This window comes from Mustela lutreola, chromosome 3 (genome assembly GCF_030435805.1).
Source record: "Mustela lutreola isolate mMusLut2 chromosome 3, mMusLut2.pri, whole genome shotgun sequence".
Classification (NCBI taxonomy): Eukaryota; Metazoa; Chordata; class Mammalia; order Carnivora; family Mustelidae; genus Mustela; species Mustela lutreola.
Window position 1 is genome coordinate 16823441 of NC_081292.1, and position 15359 is coordinate 16838799.

The following is a 15359-nucleotide window of genomic DNA, read 5'->3' on the forward strand; positions in this document are numbered from 1 at the left end:
GTCACAAATTAGAGGAGGTAGGTAAGGACCACAGGCGCTGTGAAACATCCTACAGTGCAGAGGACAGCTCTGTACAACAAAGTTACCTAACCCAAATGTTAATATGTGCCAAGATTAAGAAACCCTGATCTAAGCAATCAGCGGCTATAAAAACAGATAATAAGGTTGATAGTGAAGTTTATGATAAATGTAGTAAACTGGTAACACGTCACTTAAACCCAGTTCGCTGATCTTAAAGGGAAAACTCGCATTATGTGCCTCCTGCATATACAATAGCAAGTACACGGTATGTTCCGATGATACATGCTATCCCATGTAGTTCAGCCTGCATCTGTTAAGCTTCTAGAGCTAATTGCCAGTTCATAGAAAATATGAAAGATAGAGGACAGGTTAAATGACCCTATTAGGAGGCAAGCAGACCAATCCAGAATATGGGAAGGAGATTTTAAAAGGCAAATGACCCAGTTACTTCAACAAATACATGGCATAAAGGAATAAAAAGGAAGATCCAACAGAAACTTGATTTGAGGGACATTTGACCAAGTGTAGTATATGGGTCTTGGCTTTAAAAAATCGAATGTGAAAAGATACTCTGAAACGATCAGGAAAATTCAATATTAGGTGATGTTAAGGGATTATTGTCATTTCCATTGGTATCCTAGTACTGTGGAGTTCTGCAGTCCTTATCTCAGAAATGCATTATTTAATATGAAATGTGTACGGATTAAATGATGTGTGTGAAGTTTTTGGGTTTTCTTCATCAAAGAACTATTGGATTACATCAGAAAAAAGGACACTGATAATTGTTGAAAGTGAGTGATGAAGGGGTGCCTGGCTGGCTGAGTTGGAAGAGTACATGACTCTTGATTTCGGGGTCTTAAGTTCGAGCCCCATGTTGGGTGTAGAGATTTAAATAAACTTTAAAAAGGGGGGGGCGATGCGCCTGGGTGACTCAGCGGGTTAAAACCTCTGCCTTTGGTTCAGGTCATGGTCCCAGGGTCTTGGGATCGAGCCCCGCATCAGGCTCTCTGTTCAGCAAGGAGTCTGCTTCCCCCTCTCTCTCTGTCTGCCTCTCTGCCTACTTGTGATCTCTATCTGTCAAATAAATAAGTAAAATCTTAAAGGGAGGGGGAGACAGTGGGTGATGAAGATGTGGAGGTTTTTTAATTCTCTATCCATAGTTAAAATGTAATTGAAGTTTTATTTTTATGATTTATGTATATATTGTTTTATTTGGGCGTTCTTAGATAATGTATACACAATGGAGCATTTTTCACATAAAGTTTGTCTTTTTTTTTTTTTTTTTTTTAAATTGTATCCTTTTTGGGCGACTTTCATGTTCCTATGTGAAGTTATGCTTCACAAAATGTCTTCCAGAACCCATTTGTGGCATTTTAAAGGCCATTTATGTTTTTCATTGATTGTAATCTCTGTATGCCATTTAGTGTGTTATTTTACAGTTTTTAATCTATTGGAAATAATGGCATGCTCTGAGAAAATTTGTTCACATGCTTAATCTATTAAATCTTAGCAAAAGAAGACATACTCAGCATCATATGTTTAATCTCTTCTCTCTTATTTTTACATTTAGTTCCATTGTTTCCACCTTGCTAGCACTTATGGATGGATTGGACAGCAGAGGAGAAATTGTGGTCATTGGTGCAACCAACAGACTGGATTCTATCGATCCTGCTTTGCGAAGGCCTGGTCGCTTTGACAGAGAATTCCTTTTCAGCCTGCCTGACAAAGATGTAGGAATTTAACATGTTTCAGATTTTGACAGAATGTGTTGTCCATATCATGGACAAATCTTGGCACAGTAAAAATTTGAAAATTGAGTTTTGTATGTTCTGAAGCAAAAGTCATATGTGATTAACATCCAAATATATATATGTGTGTGTGTTTTTTTAGGAAGGCATTATTTTATTTAAAGAAAATAACTTGGATTTTTTGTTTATTTTTTTATTTTTTATTTTTTTTTTTAAATAATGCCTTCCCAAAAAATACTCTTAAAATTTTCTCAATTTGAGGGTCACCTGGGTGGCTCAGTCAGCGAAGCATCTAACTCTTGATTTCGGCTCAGGTCATGATCTCAGGGTTGGGAGATGGAGCCCTGCAGCGCATTTCATGCTCAGGGCAGAGTCCGCTTGAGATTCTCCTGTCCCCTTTCCTTCCGCCCCTTCCCCTACTCATGGGCTCTCACTCTTTTTCAAATCAATCAATCAGTCTTTTAAAAAAAAAGTTTCTCAATTTGAGCATGGCCTTTGGTTGTTAACCATACAACTTTATTTTGCTTTAGAACATGTGGCCTAATGAACAGTCAATCCTCAGCCAGTTTATTAGCATTGGCTTTTTCATGGGTACTACCATATGATCCTACGCAGTTATTTTAAAACTGCTTAATTATATTTTGGGTGCCTGGGTGGCTCAGTTGGTTAAGCGACTGCCTTTGGCTCGGGTCATGATCCTGGAGTCCCAGGATCGAGTCCCACATCAGGCTCCCTGCTTGACAGGGACTCTGCTCCTCCCGCTGACCTCTCTCTTCTCATGCTCTCTTTCTCTCTCTCTCTCTCTCTCTCAAATAAATAAAATCTTTAAAAAAAAAAAAAAAAAAAACCTGCTTAATCTTTTGAGAACCAAGCAGGAAAATATGAGTAGAGTTGCCAGTGCTCTAAAGAACAATTTTCGGGGCACCTGGGTAGCTTGGCTGGTTAAGCATCCAACTCAACTTCAGCTCAGGTCATGAGATCAGGCTCTGCCCTCAACGGGGAGTCTGCTACTCTCCCTGTGCCCCTCTCCCCACAGGTGGGTGCTGTCTCTCTCTCTGGAATAAATAAGTAAATCTTTAAAAAAATACAATGTTTAATGCGTACCAGAATGAAGACTAATCCTATCATTATTTAATTTGTCTCATACACATTTATGGTGACTAGAACTTGAGCACTATAAATGCAGATATTCTTTAACATAAACTCCTTAAATGCTTACAAATAACATCATCATCTTATCATTTTTAGTGTTTCATATTTTTTATTATAATAGGTATTGATTTCTGTATGATTTTAGATAAAATCCGAATAGCACCTTATTATTTAAAAAGTTAAATTGTTCTTCTTCGTAGGCTCGAAAAGAAATTCTTAAGATTCACACAAGGGATTGGAATCCTAAACCACTGGACATATTTCTAGAAGAACTAGCAGAAAACTGTGTTGGTAAACATTGCTTTACGCATTAAAAGATAAAATGCATGTGTTTCACAGCTGAAACAAGTTGTAGCCTTGCATCGTTATGTTTAAAGAAATACAGGTTATGTTTGTTTCTAATCTCTTATTTGTGGCATGTTTTCTTCTTAAAAAATCCTGGATATTAAATAGAGATATTTAATGAATTGGCTGTTGTAGAATTTGAAAGCCAAGTTAGACAATAATAATAATAATAACAGCCATCTTTTGCTCTTCACATTTTTCTAGTCATTCTGTTCAGCATTCTACATATATTATTTCAAGAAATTCTCACATCAGTCCAGTGAAGTAGGTAGCATTATCCCTATGTAGATGTAGAAATGGCTGAGAGAGCGTAAATGTTCCTCCAACGATCATATGTGTAGTAAGTGATAAACTGGAATTTCACCCTAGTCTGTCTGATTTTAAAACTCTTGTTCTTGAATGCTCTGTGTATTTAGTGTTTGTACATTACACTTGCAAAAGTTGCTAGATTTGTTGATGGTTATTACTACCATTGTAAGTTCACTGGGTAAAAGAGAAATATTAGCCTTATTCTAAGTATTTTTCTAGTATATTGCTAGGTGGTGTTTTAATTTTCTTTTAACCATGGTCATGCTAATAGGGTGATGATTTACATTTAAAAATTTTTTTGGTTGCCTTGGATAGGATACTGCGGTGCAGATATTAAGTCAATATGCTCCGAGGCTGCTTTATGTGCTCTGCGTCGACGCTACCCGCAGATCTATACTACTAGTGAGAAACTACAGTTGGATCTCTCATCAATTAACATCTCAGCTAAGGACTTTGAGGTAGCCATGCAGAAGATGATACCAGCTGCCCAGAGAGCTGTGACGTCACCTGGGCAGGCACTGTCCTCTGTTGTGAAACCACTCCTGCAAAGCACCGTTCACAAGATCTTAGAAGCTCTGTATAGAGTATTTCCACATGCAGAAATCAAAGCAAATAAAGCACTGGACTCAGGTATGCAACTTGATTGACCGTTTAAAGTTAGCTTTCATAATCAGTAAAGCTAAATGTTTTACACACCCGAAGTGTTTCTTCACAAAAGAGCCTCCTCAGGGCACCTGAGTGACACGATCAGTTGAGCATCTGACTCTTGGTTGCAGCTGAGGTCCAATCTGGCCGTGGGTCTTGGGATCAAGGCCTGTGTCAGGCTCTGTGCACTCAGCACGGAGTCAACTTGAGTTTCTCCCTCTGCGCCTACCCCCTGCTCACACGCATGCTCTCTTTTTTTCCTCCCTCTCAAAATAAGTAAATAAATATTTTAAAAATAATAATAAAAAGAGCCTCTTGAAAGGAATTTAGTCATGTTTTGCCTGGGTAGTTGAAGGAAATTTACTTCATAGATTGCCCTCAATTAAATCTGTTTTAAGTTTGAAATGGCATTTTTATATTTATGTCTTACTCATGTCTATACAGATATTTTATATTCTTAAAAAATTTTATTATACATTTCTTGTATATTGATTTGTTAATAACTAAAGCATTACATAAACATTTGCTTTGCAATCCAGAAAGTTACTAATGCATATTCTTTTGTTTTATAGATATTTCATGTCCTCTGCTAGAAAGTGACTTGGCATACAGTGATGATGAAGTTCCATCTGTTTATGAGAATGGCCTTTCTCAAAAATCCTTAAATAAGACAAAAGAAAATTTTAATTTTCTTCATTTGAATAGGTATATTTCCCCTGCAAATGAATGTTTATAGCTTTTTTTGGTGTATAAATTCCCTAAAACTAAAAGATGTTGATTGAATAAAAGATACTGGATGATTTTTTTTTTTAGGTTAAAATATCAAGCATTTTTATCATTACAGTTGCACTGTAGTAGAAATTTCACTGAATAAAGTAATCCTAAAATCTGTGAAGGTTAATATTTTCCAGAAACCTTGTGAACCATGTTATTATGGATTAACAAGCTGCATAAAGGGGCACCTGGGTGGCTCAGTGGGTTGGGCCGCTGCCTTCAGCTCAGGTCATGATCTCAGGGTCCTGGGATCGAGTCCCGCATCGGGCTCTCTGCTCAGCGGGGAGCCTGCTTCCCTCTCTCTCTCTCTCTGCCTGCCTCTCCATCTACTTGTGATTTCTCTCTGTCAAATAAATAAATAAAAATCTTTAAAAAAAAAAAAAAAAAGAGTTAAAAATGCGTAATTTGGGAGGAAAATTTTAAATTTTTGCTTTTTCTAAAATACAGCTACTTTCTTTCAGAAATGCATGTTATCAACCTATGTCTTTTCGACCAAGAATATTGATAGTGGGAGAACCAGGCTTTGGGCAAGGTTCTCATTTGGCACCAGCTGTCATCCATGCTTTGGAAAAATTTGCAGTATATACGTTAGACATCCCTGTTCTTTTTGGAGTCAGTGCTACATCTCCTGAAGAAACGTGTGCTCAGGTAAATTCATCGTTGCCCAACAAATAAGCTGGAAGAACAATCTTCCAGAGACACAATCTAGAGTTGCTTTACCCTTTTTGAACTGGGTTTTCTTGTCGTTCTGATTTCTGCCTCCGGGTTTATGAATTAGAACTGTAGGCGCACCTGGGTGGCTCAGTGGGTTAAACCTCTGCCTTCGGCTTGGTTCGTTGTCTTAGGGTCCTAAGATCGAGCCCCGCATCAGGTGCTCTGCTCAGTGGAGAGCCTGATTCCCTCTCTCTCTCTCTCTGCCTGCCTCTCTACTTACTTGTGATCTGTCTGTCAAATAAATAAAATCTTTTAAAAAAGAAAAAAAGAACTGTAGGTAATGGCCTACTCATCAAAGAGTATAGATTTAAATCACATTTCCACCATTTAATGTCTGTGTAACCTTAGGGAAGCTGTTAGATCTCTGCCTTGTTTTCCCCTTGTACAAACTGGAGGTAATAATGGTACCCTTGTGTGGCTGATGTGAGAATTCGTGAATAAAGTATTTAATAAAACAGTAACTGCTATGTGGTGTGTACTCAGATTTTCCACTGCTTCTGTTTTTTGCTATTTTCCTTTTAAAATTTTTTAAACATAGTTTTATATTTTTATATTGAACACAAGTCTTCTAGACTGATTGAGATGTTTTCTTTCTAATTGCTTGAAGCAACCATGTTTTCCTAAAAATGAGACTTTTACAAAACATTTAAACATAAGAATATGAGACTAGGGAAGCATTTTAAAAACTTGAGCGTTTTATATTATAATTCTAGGAAGTTAAACATTGCTCCAGATTAAGAAAGCAAGTATTACTAATATACTGACTTTAACTAAATATAATTTTTTTCCCTCTACTAGATGATTCGTGAAGCTAAGAGAACAGCACCAAGTATAGTATATGTTCCTCATATCCACTTGTGGTGGGAAATAGTTGGACCAACACTAAAAGCCACATTCACTACATTGTTACAGAACATTCCTTCCTTCGCTCCAGTTCTACTACTGGCAACTTCGGACAAACCCCATTCTGCTCTGCCGGAAGAGGTAATCTGAGGGGGGACTTATTAAAATTTTATTGTAAAAATTTCAAGTTTACAGAGGTGAATAATAGGGTATGGAAAAGTTTTTCTTATCGAAAATGTCACGTTAACTATCTGGTATATAGACTTGTTGGGCAGGATGGTATGTGTGTATATGTGTATAGTAGGGCTACATTATAAATTTTTTCTCTAACAAAAATAGGAGTTAGTTGTTGTATACTATTTTGCACTTTGCTTTATATGTGTATCTATATATAATGTATTTTTCAGGACACAGTCTCATTTCTTTTAAAAGCAACATGGCTTTTTCCATTATCTTGATAAGCTGCATAGCTTTTTCCGTTATCTTGATGTACCAAAAGTTATCCAGATTCCTGTTCGTAGATGGTTTTGTGGTTTTTTAGGTTTTTTCTGTTGAACTGCCCAACTGGGCTACTGGGTTTTAGTTTATATGAACATTACTGTATGTATATTTCTAGCATCCATTCCTAAAAGTATAATAATTATAGCTTAGTAAAGAGTATGCTCATTTAAAATTTTTGATGGCACTAAATTACTGTCTTTTGAGTTTATGCCCATCTAGACAACTACCAGAAGTTCATGCTTTTTCTGCCTGGAATACTCTTCTAGATATTTGCCTGGCATGACCCTTTATTTTTCTCAGGTCTCTGCCAAGTATCACCTTAGAAAGGCCTTCTCTGATCAGTTTCTCAGTTATAGTGGTCAGCTCCTCTTGCCCATCACTCTCTTTTCCCTTACTCTATTTTGTTTTTTATCACTGCCTGCCATTAAATATTTGTTTCCCTTTCTGTCTCCTAGCAGAATGTAAAATACATGAAGTAAGACCCCCCCACCTTTCAATGATCAGAGTACATAATAGGCATATTGTAGGCTTCTATGTGTGAATAAGTTTGTGAATACCTTTCGTATGTGTGAATACCTTTGGCAAAATTGGTTTGCATTTTTTTAAGACTGTGGGTGGAAGATAAATTCAGGTATTTTATTAAAGAAATATTTATTGAGTACTTCTTCTTTGTTAGGCATAGTTCTAGATACTGGGAATATAGCATTGAAAAATAGAGACAAAAATTTCTATCTTCCTAGGACTTACATTTTAATTGTAGGGGGAGAGAAAAAGAAATAAAATATATAATATTAACCTCTTGCTATGGAGGGAAATTCAGCTAAGCAATACCAAAAGAGTGTGATGGGTCACAATGTTAAACAGTCTTAAGTAAGACCTCACTAAGAAGATGACTTTTGAGGAAAGACCTGAAAAAAGTAAGGCAGTGAGTAACCCCATTGGGCATCTGAGGGACAAGGGTTTCTGGCAGAAGAAAAGGAAGTGCAAAGGCCCTGAAGCAATAGCATGTTTGGTGTGTTGGAAGAAACAGCAAGACCAGGGTGGCCAGAGCAGTGAGTGAAGAGCAGAATGAAGGACTCAAGTTATCGGAGGACAAGATGATGTCCCTGTTGCCTCTGTTCTAATAGTTGATTGTGAGTTATTCAACTGAAAATGGAATAATCCAGGGAATAAACATGTGTATGTTACAGACTCAAAGTCTTCTAGTTTAGTTAATCTGATTCTGGACACTTCCTTTATATTGGCTTCTTCATATGGATATTTCAGTTTTGTTGAGACACTTTCCTCACCGTTCAGTTTGTTAGTGCGGACTTCTAAAGAAATCAGCTTATTTTGAAAGATTTTCTTATCTTAATCTCTATTTTCCGGATACTATATAGAACCTGTTAAATCTCTTTTCATCATGAAAACTCTGTATATATGATTACTCTGTTTATTTGTATCTCCCCAATCTGGCCTAGGCTTCTTCACACTAAACATTTCTTCTGTGATAGGGTATATTCCTTAGTGTTATTAATACAACAGAAATTTATTTCTCGTTCACTTAACTATACTATGCAGATGACTGCATTCACATCTGTCCTCCCCCATGTGGTCGTTCCACACACACACGGGCTGAGAGAGCTTTCCCTTTCTCATCACGTGGCTTTCCAACTTGCTTTCTTTCCACCTCACATCTGCCATGCCAAGCAGCAGTCACCAGAGTCATTTGTCCTTAGCTAGAGCGGTGAGGGTGGGCCCAAAGACCACCATGGTAGAGCAGGGACTATCTGTGGCTGCCAATATCAGGAAGAATGGGGAGACCCTGTTGCCCAGAAAGCAAATTACAGGTACATTCTATTTCCAGTATAGACAGGCTTCTTCATAATCACTGGAAGTAGAAGCTAGAATAAACAGAAGCATCATCTATGGGTAGTTAAGAATTCAAAGGCAAAAGATGAGCTATAAATAAGTATTTGAGAAAGACAGTTCAATGAATAATCATATCCATGCATCACCAACAGACTGTTGTAGAAAAGAACCAATTGGAGATAATTATGCATGAAATAACTCCCCCCCCATAAAAAAATTCCATGAAGCTTTTGAAAAGGAGCAAACACAGATGAAGAATGAATTATTGAAATGGAACATCACGGGATCAGGAATTCTTATGGTGTATGATACAAAAGGACAGGGATTTGAAAAGGGAGGAAAAAAGCTAAAATAAAGGCAATCAGTTTGCATCTAACATGCAGTTATTGGGCCATATGAGAAGAGAAAATAAATGTAGAAGAGAAAATATTCACAAACTAGAACATTTTATAGAGTTAAGGAATACCTTAAATTCAGATGTAAGAGTTTCTGTGTTCTAACTGGTGGATATTAAAAGGTCCACATCTAGATAAACTTTCAGGATTTCAGAAATACAGAGGAAAATTTAAAAATCTACCAAGAGAGAAAATATTACTAGGAAGGACTGAAAATCAAGTTGCTTCTACCTTCTCATTGGTAACACTAGCTACTAAGGACGCAAGTGAGCAATATTTATTTCCAGAGTTTTGAAGGAAAATAGTTTTCTTTACAACAAAGTTAGCATTTGAGAGAGGGGACAAAGGTAAATTTTTAAGTACTTTTTTTTTTTTAAGATTTTATTTATTTATTTGAGAGAGACAGTGAGAGATAACATGAGCGAGGAGAAGGTCAGAGAGAGAAGCAGACTCCCTGTGGAGCTGGGAGCCCGCTGCCGGACTCGATCCCTGGACTCCGGGATCATGACCTGAGCTGAAGGCAGTCGTCCAACCAATTGAGCCACCAAGGCGTCCCTAAGATTTTTAGAGAGAGAGGCAGGGGGAGAGGGAAAGAGGGAATCCTAAGTAGGCTCCGTGCCCAGCGCAGAGTCTGATGCAGGACTCAAACTCACAACCCTGAGATGATGAGCTAAAATCAGGAGTCAAATGCCTAACCACCTGAGCCACCCAGATGCCCCAAAAGACATTTTCGAATATGTAATGCCTAGGAATCTATTAGTTATAAACCCTTGACTGAAAGAATTAATTATTAAAGGATTAGAAATTTCTCTTAGATCTTTATTTTGTAGAAATAAGAAGTGAACAAAGAAAACAGTAAAACTTACTGTCAGGAAATTGTGATAGAAAAAAATGTTTAAGAAATATGAAACTCAGATGGTCTTAGTCTAGTCTGAATTTGATAATACCAGGAAGAGCATAGCGGAGGAGAATAAGGAAGTAAAAGCACATTCAGATTTTTGTGTGATATGTAGATGTTGATTAACCTTACAGTTTGCTAGAAAAAGTTTAACTTTATCTGTTAAAACTTAGAGTTAAAACTTAACTTTATCTGTTAAAATAAAAGAGTAGAAATAGAGCATATAACATCTAGGCCACCAGAAAGGGGGAAGAGACACATATTTCAATAAAAATCCCAGCAAAATAGCTAGGATCCTAAAATTCAGCGATGAAGGAAAAAAACTGCTTGAATTTCCAAGAAAATATTGAAAAAGCAATGAGGTTCTTGGCCCGCCAAATACTAAAGCATACCTCAAAATTAGAAATTAAAATTGTGGAATTTGGGCTGGCTTAGAGAAATTAACATAATAAAATCCATGAGACTCTTGTTTACAAAAAAGTTGAGTAAATGAATTAGCAAAGATAGAGACATTTCATAAATGATGTGGAAATAATAGGACAAAAAGCTTCATATAACATACTAGGAACATCTTATACGGGAGCATGGAAGACCCTGTAAATGAGGTGATGCAAAAGCTATGAATGTAAACTTCTGTATGTCAGACATACCCAAAACAAAGTACATAAGCATCACACAAGAAATAAACATTATTTTCCTCTAATAATAATGAATAAAATGGGGGGCACCTGGGTTGTTCAGTCAGTTAAATGTCTGCTTTCAGCTCTGGTCTTGATCTCAGGGTCCTGGGGTCGCCCCACATCGGTCTCCCTGCTCAGCAGAGAGCCTGCTTCTCCCTGCCTCTCTGCCTACTTGTGATCTCTGTCTGTCAAATAAATAAATAAAATCTCTAAAAAAAAAAAAATGCGTGTAATAACCTACTGTTGCATTGAATGGTATTTACATAGTATTGTGTATACACATATGTAATGCATATATTTTCTCCTTTAAGGTGCAAGAATTGTTTATCCGTGATTATGGAGAAATTTTCAATGTCCAGTTACCTGGTAAAGAAGAAAGAACAAAATTTTTTGAAGATCTAATTCTAAAGCAAGCTGCTAAGCCTCCTTTATCAAAGAAGAAAGCAGGTTAGTTTATCAAAATTTGACATATAATAATTTTGAGAAAGTGGGAATAAAATATTAATGGCATCATCGTTTAATAACACAAACTCAAAACTTCAGTCATTAGGTTTGCTAACATGTCTCTAAGCTTCCCATTAAAGTGTACAAGGCCTTTCCTAGTGTGGTCCTAGTCCATGGAGAATTTGAGCTGGAATTCATAGTAAAGCTCCAGCCTGTCTGCCCAAGCCCATTTTTGGCACATTTATTCTCTCCACCTTCCCCTTTCTCTTTCTTCGCAAAACACTCTGTCTTTACACTACATGCAACATATTGTTGTCTTTTCGTAATTTCATTTATGCTTGCTCTCTGTCATCAATGCTTCTACCCTTTTTGCCTATTTTTGCCTAAGGAACCACTTGTCCTTCTACTATAACTCATTTTTTCCTCCTTCACAGAGCTAGGCAAAATTAATTTTCTACCATTATGACCCATTGTACTTTTTTTCATCCTACTGATAGACCTTAGTGATGTGATAATTGTCTTAACCCCTTATAGATTGTCAATTTGTTGGGGCAGCACTCTCATATGCCTTCTTTTATCCTGAGTATTCAGTGCATGTCTGTTTAAACAAAATTAAACTTATTACATTGGAAACATACCACAATTTTTTATTAGTTCAGAAATTAACTAGTAAAAAGCTTTTTTAATAGAATTTTCTTGTGCTGGAAATAATGCATTTTCAAAGTTTTAATAGCCTCTTAAATGATTTTAAAATGAAAAAGAGGTAATGACCTAGGAATTAACATTAAAAATTACAAATTACAAAAAAATAAAAATTATAGTTGTTGCTGGAGGGGAGCTAGAGATAGAGATTATGGTAGCACTTGAGTATTTCAAATCCTCTAAATCCCGGCAGATGTGAGGAGGATAGTCCCTGAAGCTTGACCACTGAATCATGTGTCACTCTTTTTGTGATGGGAGAGTAATAACTAAAATCTTGCATTCACGTGAAGTTTTGCAGGCCTTGGAGGTACTCCCTGTAGCACCACCACCTGAGCCAAGACCGCTGACAGTAGAAGAAGTGAAACGACTAGAAGAACAAGAGGAAGATACCTTTAGAGAACTGAGGATTTTCTTGAGGAATGTTACACATAGGCTTGCTATTGACAAGCGATTCCGAGTATTTACTAAACCTGTTGACCCTGATGAGGTACTGATTTAATCTTTGGCTCGAATGTGTTCTAAACTATAATGAACTAGAGAATATTTGAGTTGTTTATGTGGTTCCCTATCTACTCTCTGAGCTTATTTTATGTAGAATATACTGAGTAGTGTCCTAGCCATGTGGAGGCTTCAAAGCTATGCGTAATGCATTTTTCTTTCCTCTAAAGAGTAGTCAGTTAACTTTGTCTGTCAACCCAAACATTCTAGATGTGATTTAAGATTGACTTAATGCTACATAATATTATTGTGACTTACATGGTTTGGAGTGAGCTAGAGAGTGAAGCTGAAGTCTTAAGTTGACATTGAAGGATGGGTGACATTTGGATAAGGAAAGAGGAATAAGATATTACTGGAGATATAAGTGCCCAAGAACAGAAGTAAATATAAAACAAAACCAGCTTTAAATAGAGTCAAAGGTTTCATATTAATACATTATTGTTATTCTTATGTATTTGTTCTCTCTCCCCTATATTGCCTGGCAGAGCAACTGGACTCAGATGTTTTTTTATGTTCAGAGTTAACTTAGTGATTTGGTCATTTGCTTGAATTTTAGGTTCCTGATTATGTCACTGTGATAAAGCAACCAATGGACCTTTCATCTGTAATCAGTAAAATTGATCTCCACAAGTATCTGACTGTGAAAGACTATTTGAGTGATATTGATCTAATCTGTAGTAATGCTTTAGAATACAATCCAGATAGAGATCCTGGAGGTGAGCATTAGTGGGTTTTTTCCCCCTGGGGGCGTGGAACAGGGACCGCTAACATGTAGTGAGGTGACATAAACATTTTACATTCACAGTGCCATTCAATACAAGATTATTCTCATTTTACAGTTGATGAAAATGAATTTTAAAAACTTAGGGGACGCCTGGGTGGCTCAGTGGATTAAAGCCTCTGCCTTTGGCTCAGGTCATGATTCCAGGGTCCTGGGATTGAGCCCCGCATTGGGCTCTCTGCTTAGCAGGGAGCCTGCTTCCTCTCTCTCTGCCCGCCTCTCTGCCTACTTGTGATCTCTGTCAAATAAGTAAATGAAATCTTTAAGGAAAAAAAAAAAAAACCTTAGGGTCATACTGCCAGGAAGTGGCAGAGGCAGAATTTGAATGCAGGTTTCTTTGACTACAGAATACCCGTATTTACAATTCCGTGGCCTACCTTCTAATGACACAAAATTATACAACTACTTCACTTCTTTCCTTTGTTTATCAGCACTCTTTCTCTAAGTGGAAAATAAACACTCTGCAATAAAAAAGGTTTAAAAGAATTTTCTTAGTTAAGACCACTATGATTTTTATTACAGAAGTAATATAGGATACTTGCTAATTTTTTTTTTTTAAGATTTATTTTAGAGAGAGAGAGCAGTGAGAAGGGCAGAGTCTCAAGTAGACGCTGCGTGGAGCCTGATGCGGGGCTCCATCTCGGGACTGTGAGATCATGACCTGAGCCAGAACCAAGTTGGACACTTCACTGAGCCACCCCAAGACCCCAACTTGCTAATATTTTAAAAACTAAACCCTCTAGATTTATTATGTTGATTACTTCATAATGTATATAAATGTTGAATCACTGTGTTGTACACTTGAAACTCATATAATATTGTAAGTCATCTATACTTCATAAGTCCCTCATTTCCTCTCTCCAGAGGTGGACACTGTTAAGTTTGGGGATATCTTTTTAGACCTTTTCTATACCTGTACCTCTACCTAGTCTGTCCTCCCCTATGCAATCTATTAAAAAAATAAAATTTACAGAGTAAGGGATTTTTAATGATTTATTTGTTCATATATATAATGATATAGTCAACTATATATTTGATATACACTTACTCATACCCCAAAATATTTTTCTTAAAATATTAAATATTGACAAGTAAATATTGAATGTATTTACACTTATAACTATATTAATATATAATAATATAAACAAATTTTTAAATTTTTCTAAAATATTTCTTTTTTCTTTTTTTAAGATTTTGTTTATTTATTTGACAGATCACTAGTAGGCAGAGAGGCAGGCGGGTGCTGGGGGGGGAAGCAGGCTCCCTGCTGAGCAGAGAGCCCAATGCAGGGCTCGAACCCAGGACTCTGGGATCATGACCTGAGACAAAGGCAGAGGCTTTATCCCACTGAGCCACCCAGACGCCCCAAAATATTTCCTAGAATATTTCTTTTTCCTAGCTTACTATTTTTGTTTTATGGGTAGTGTCCTTAACACTCTCGGTGGATAATACTTTTAATAGTCCTGTTTGCTGTGTTAACTCCCTCCCCGAGTACGTTGGCTTTCTGTTTTTCTAGTTGGTAGTGTTTATAAATTAGGCCAATTAGCATAGGGACCTACTGAAAGTTTCTTTGACAATTGAAAAGCTCACTGTTCTGCTCCAGGGCCTCTGCCCTCAGCTCCCCTAGGCTTTTCCCTACAGTTCAGAGTTCTGTAGGTTCATGCTGGGGAGCTGAGAACCCCCTTAACTGTAGAAAGAAGGAAGCATTTATGCTGGAGACTGTATCATGGCAGTCACGCTGCTGCCACGTCTCCCGTCCATGTGACAACCTAAAATGACTTGAGACCAGTGGTGTGCCTGTAGCCGCAGTCAGCATCTCCTTACAGGCCTGTTAGGATGCAGCTTGCAAGGCCCCATCCTCATTGTGTCTGATTCTGTAGATGCAGGGTAGAACGTGAGAATTTACATTTCTGACAAGTTTCCACATGACGCTGATGCTGCCACACCTGGGGAACCAGGGCTTTTACTTTTGTCTGTGCCTTTCTTCAGGCCCAAATGCCACGTTCGAAATCCCCTGAAGAATCCTTCTGATGTGACAGCTGTGGCTGCCAGCACTAA

At 37.3% G+C, this 15359-nt stretch overlaps 1 protein-coding gene across 2 annotated transcripts in view; it reads left to right on the top strand.

Moving 5' to 3' along the window:
- Positions 1–15359, top strand: part of ATAD2 (ATPase family AAA domain containing 2) — a 70248-nt gene that overhangs the window by 45744 nt on the left and 9145 nt on the right. For both annotated transcript variants that reach the window (XM_059165688.1, XM_059165689.1), the window contains 9 exons: positions 1592–1751; positions 3122–3212; positions 3891–4205; positions 4793–4925; positions 5456–5642; positions 6507–6692; positions 11188–11323; positions 12313–12509; positions 13077–13236. In XM_059165688.1, coding sequence (XP_059021671.1) covers positions 1592–1751; positions 3122–3212; positions 3891–4205; positions 4793–4925; positions 5456–5642; positions 6507–6692; positions 11188–11323; positions 12313–12509; positions 13077–13236 — 1565 coding nt within the window. The remainder of the gene's footprint in view (positions 1–1591; positions 1752–3121; positions 3213–3890; positions 4206–4792; positions 4926–5455; positions 5643–6506; positions 6693–11187; positions 11324–12312; positions 12510–13076; positions 13237–15359) is intronic.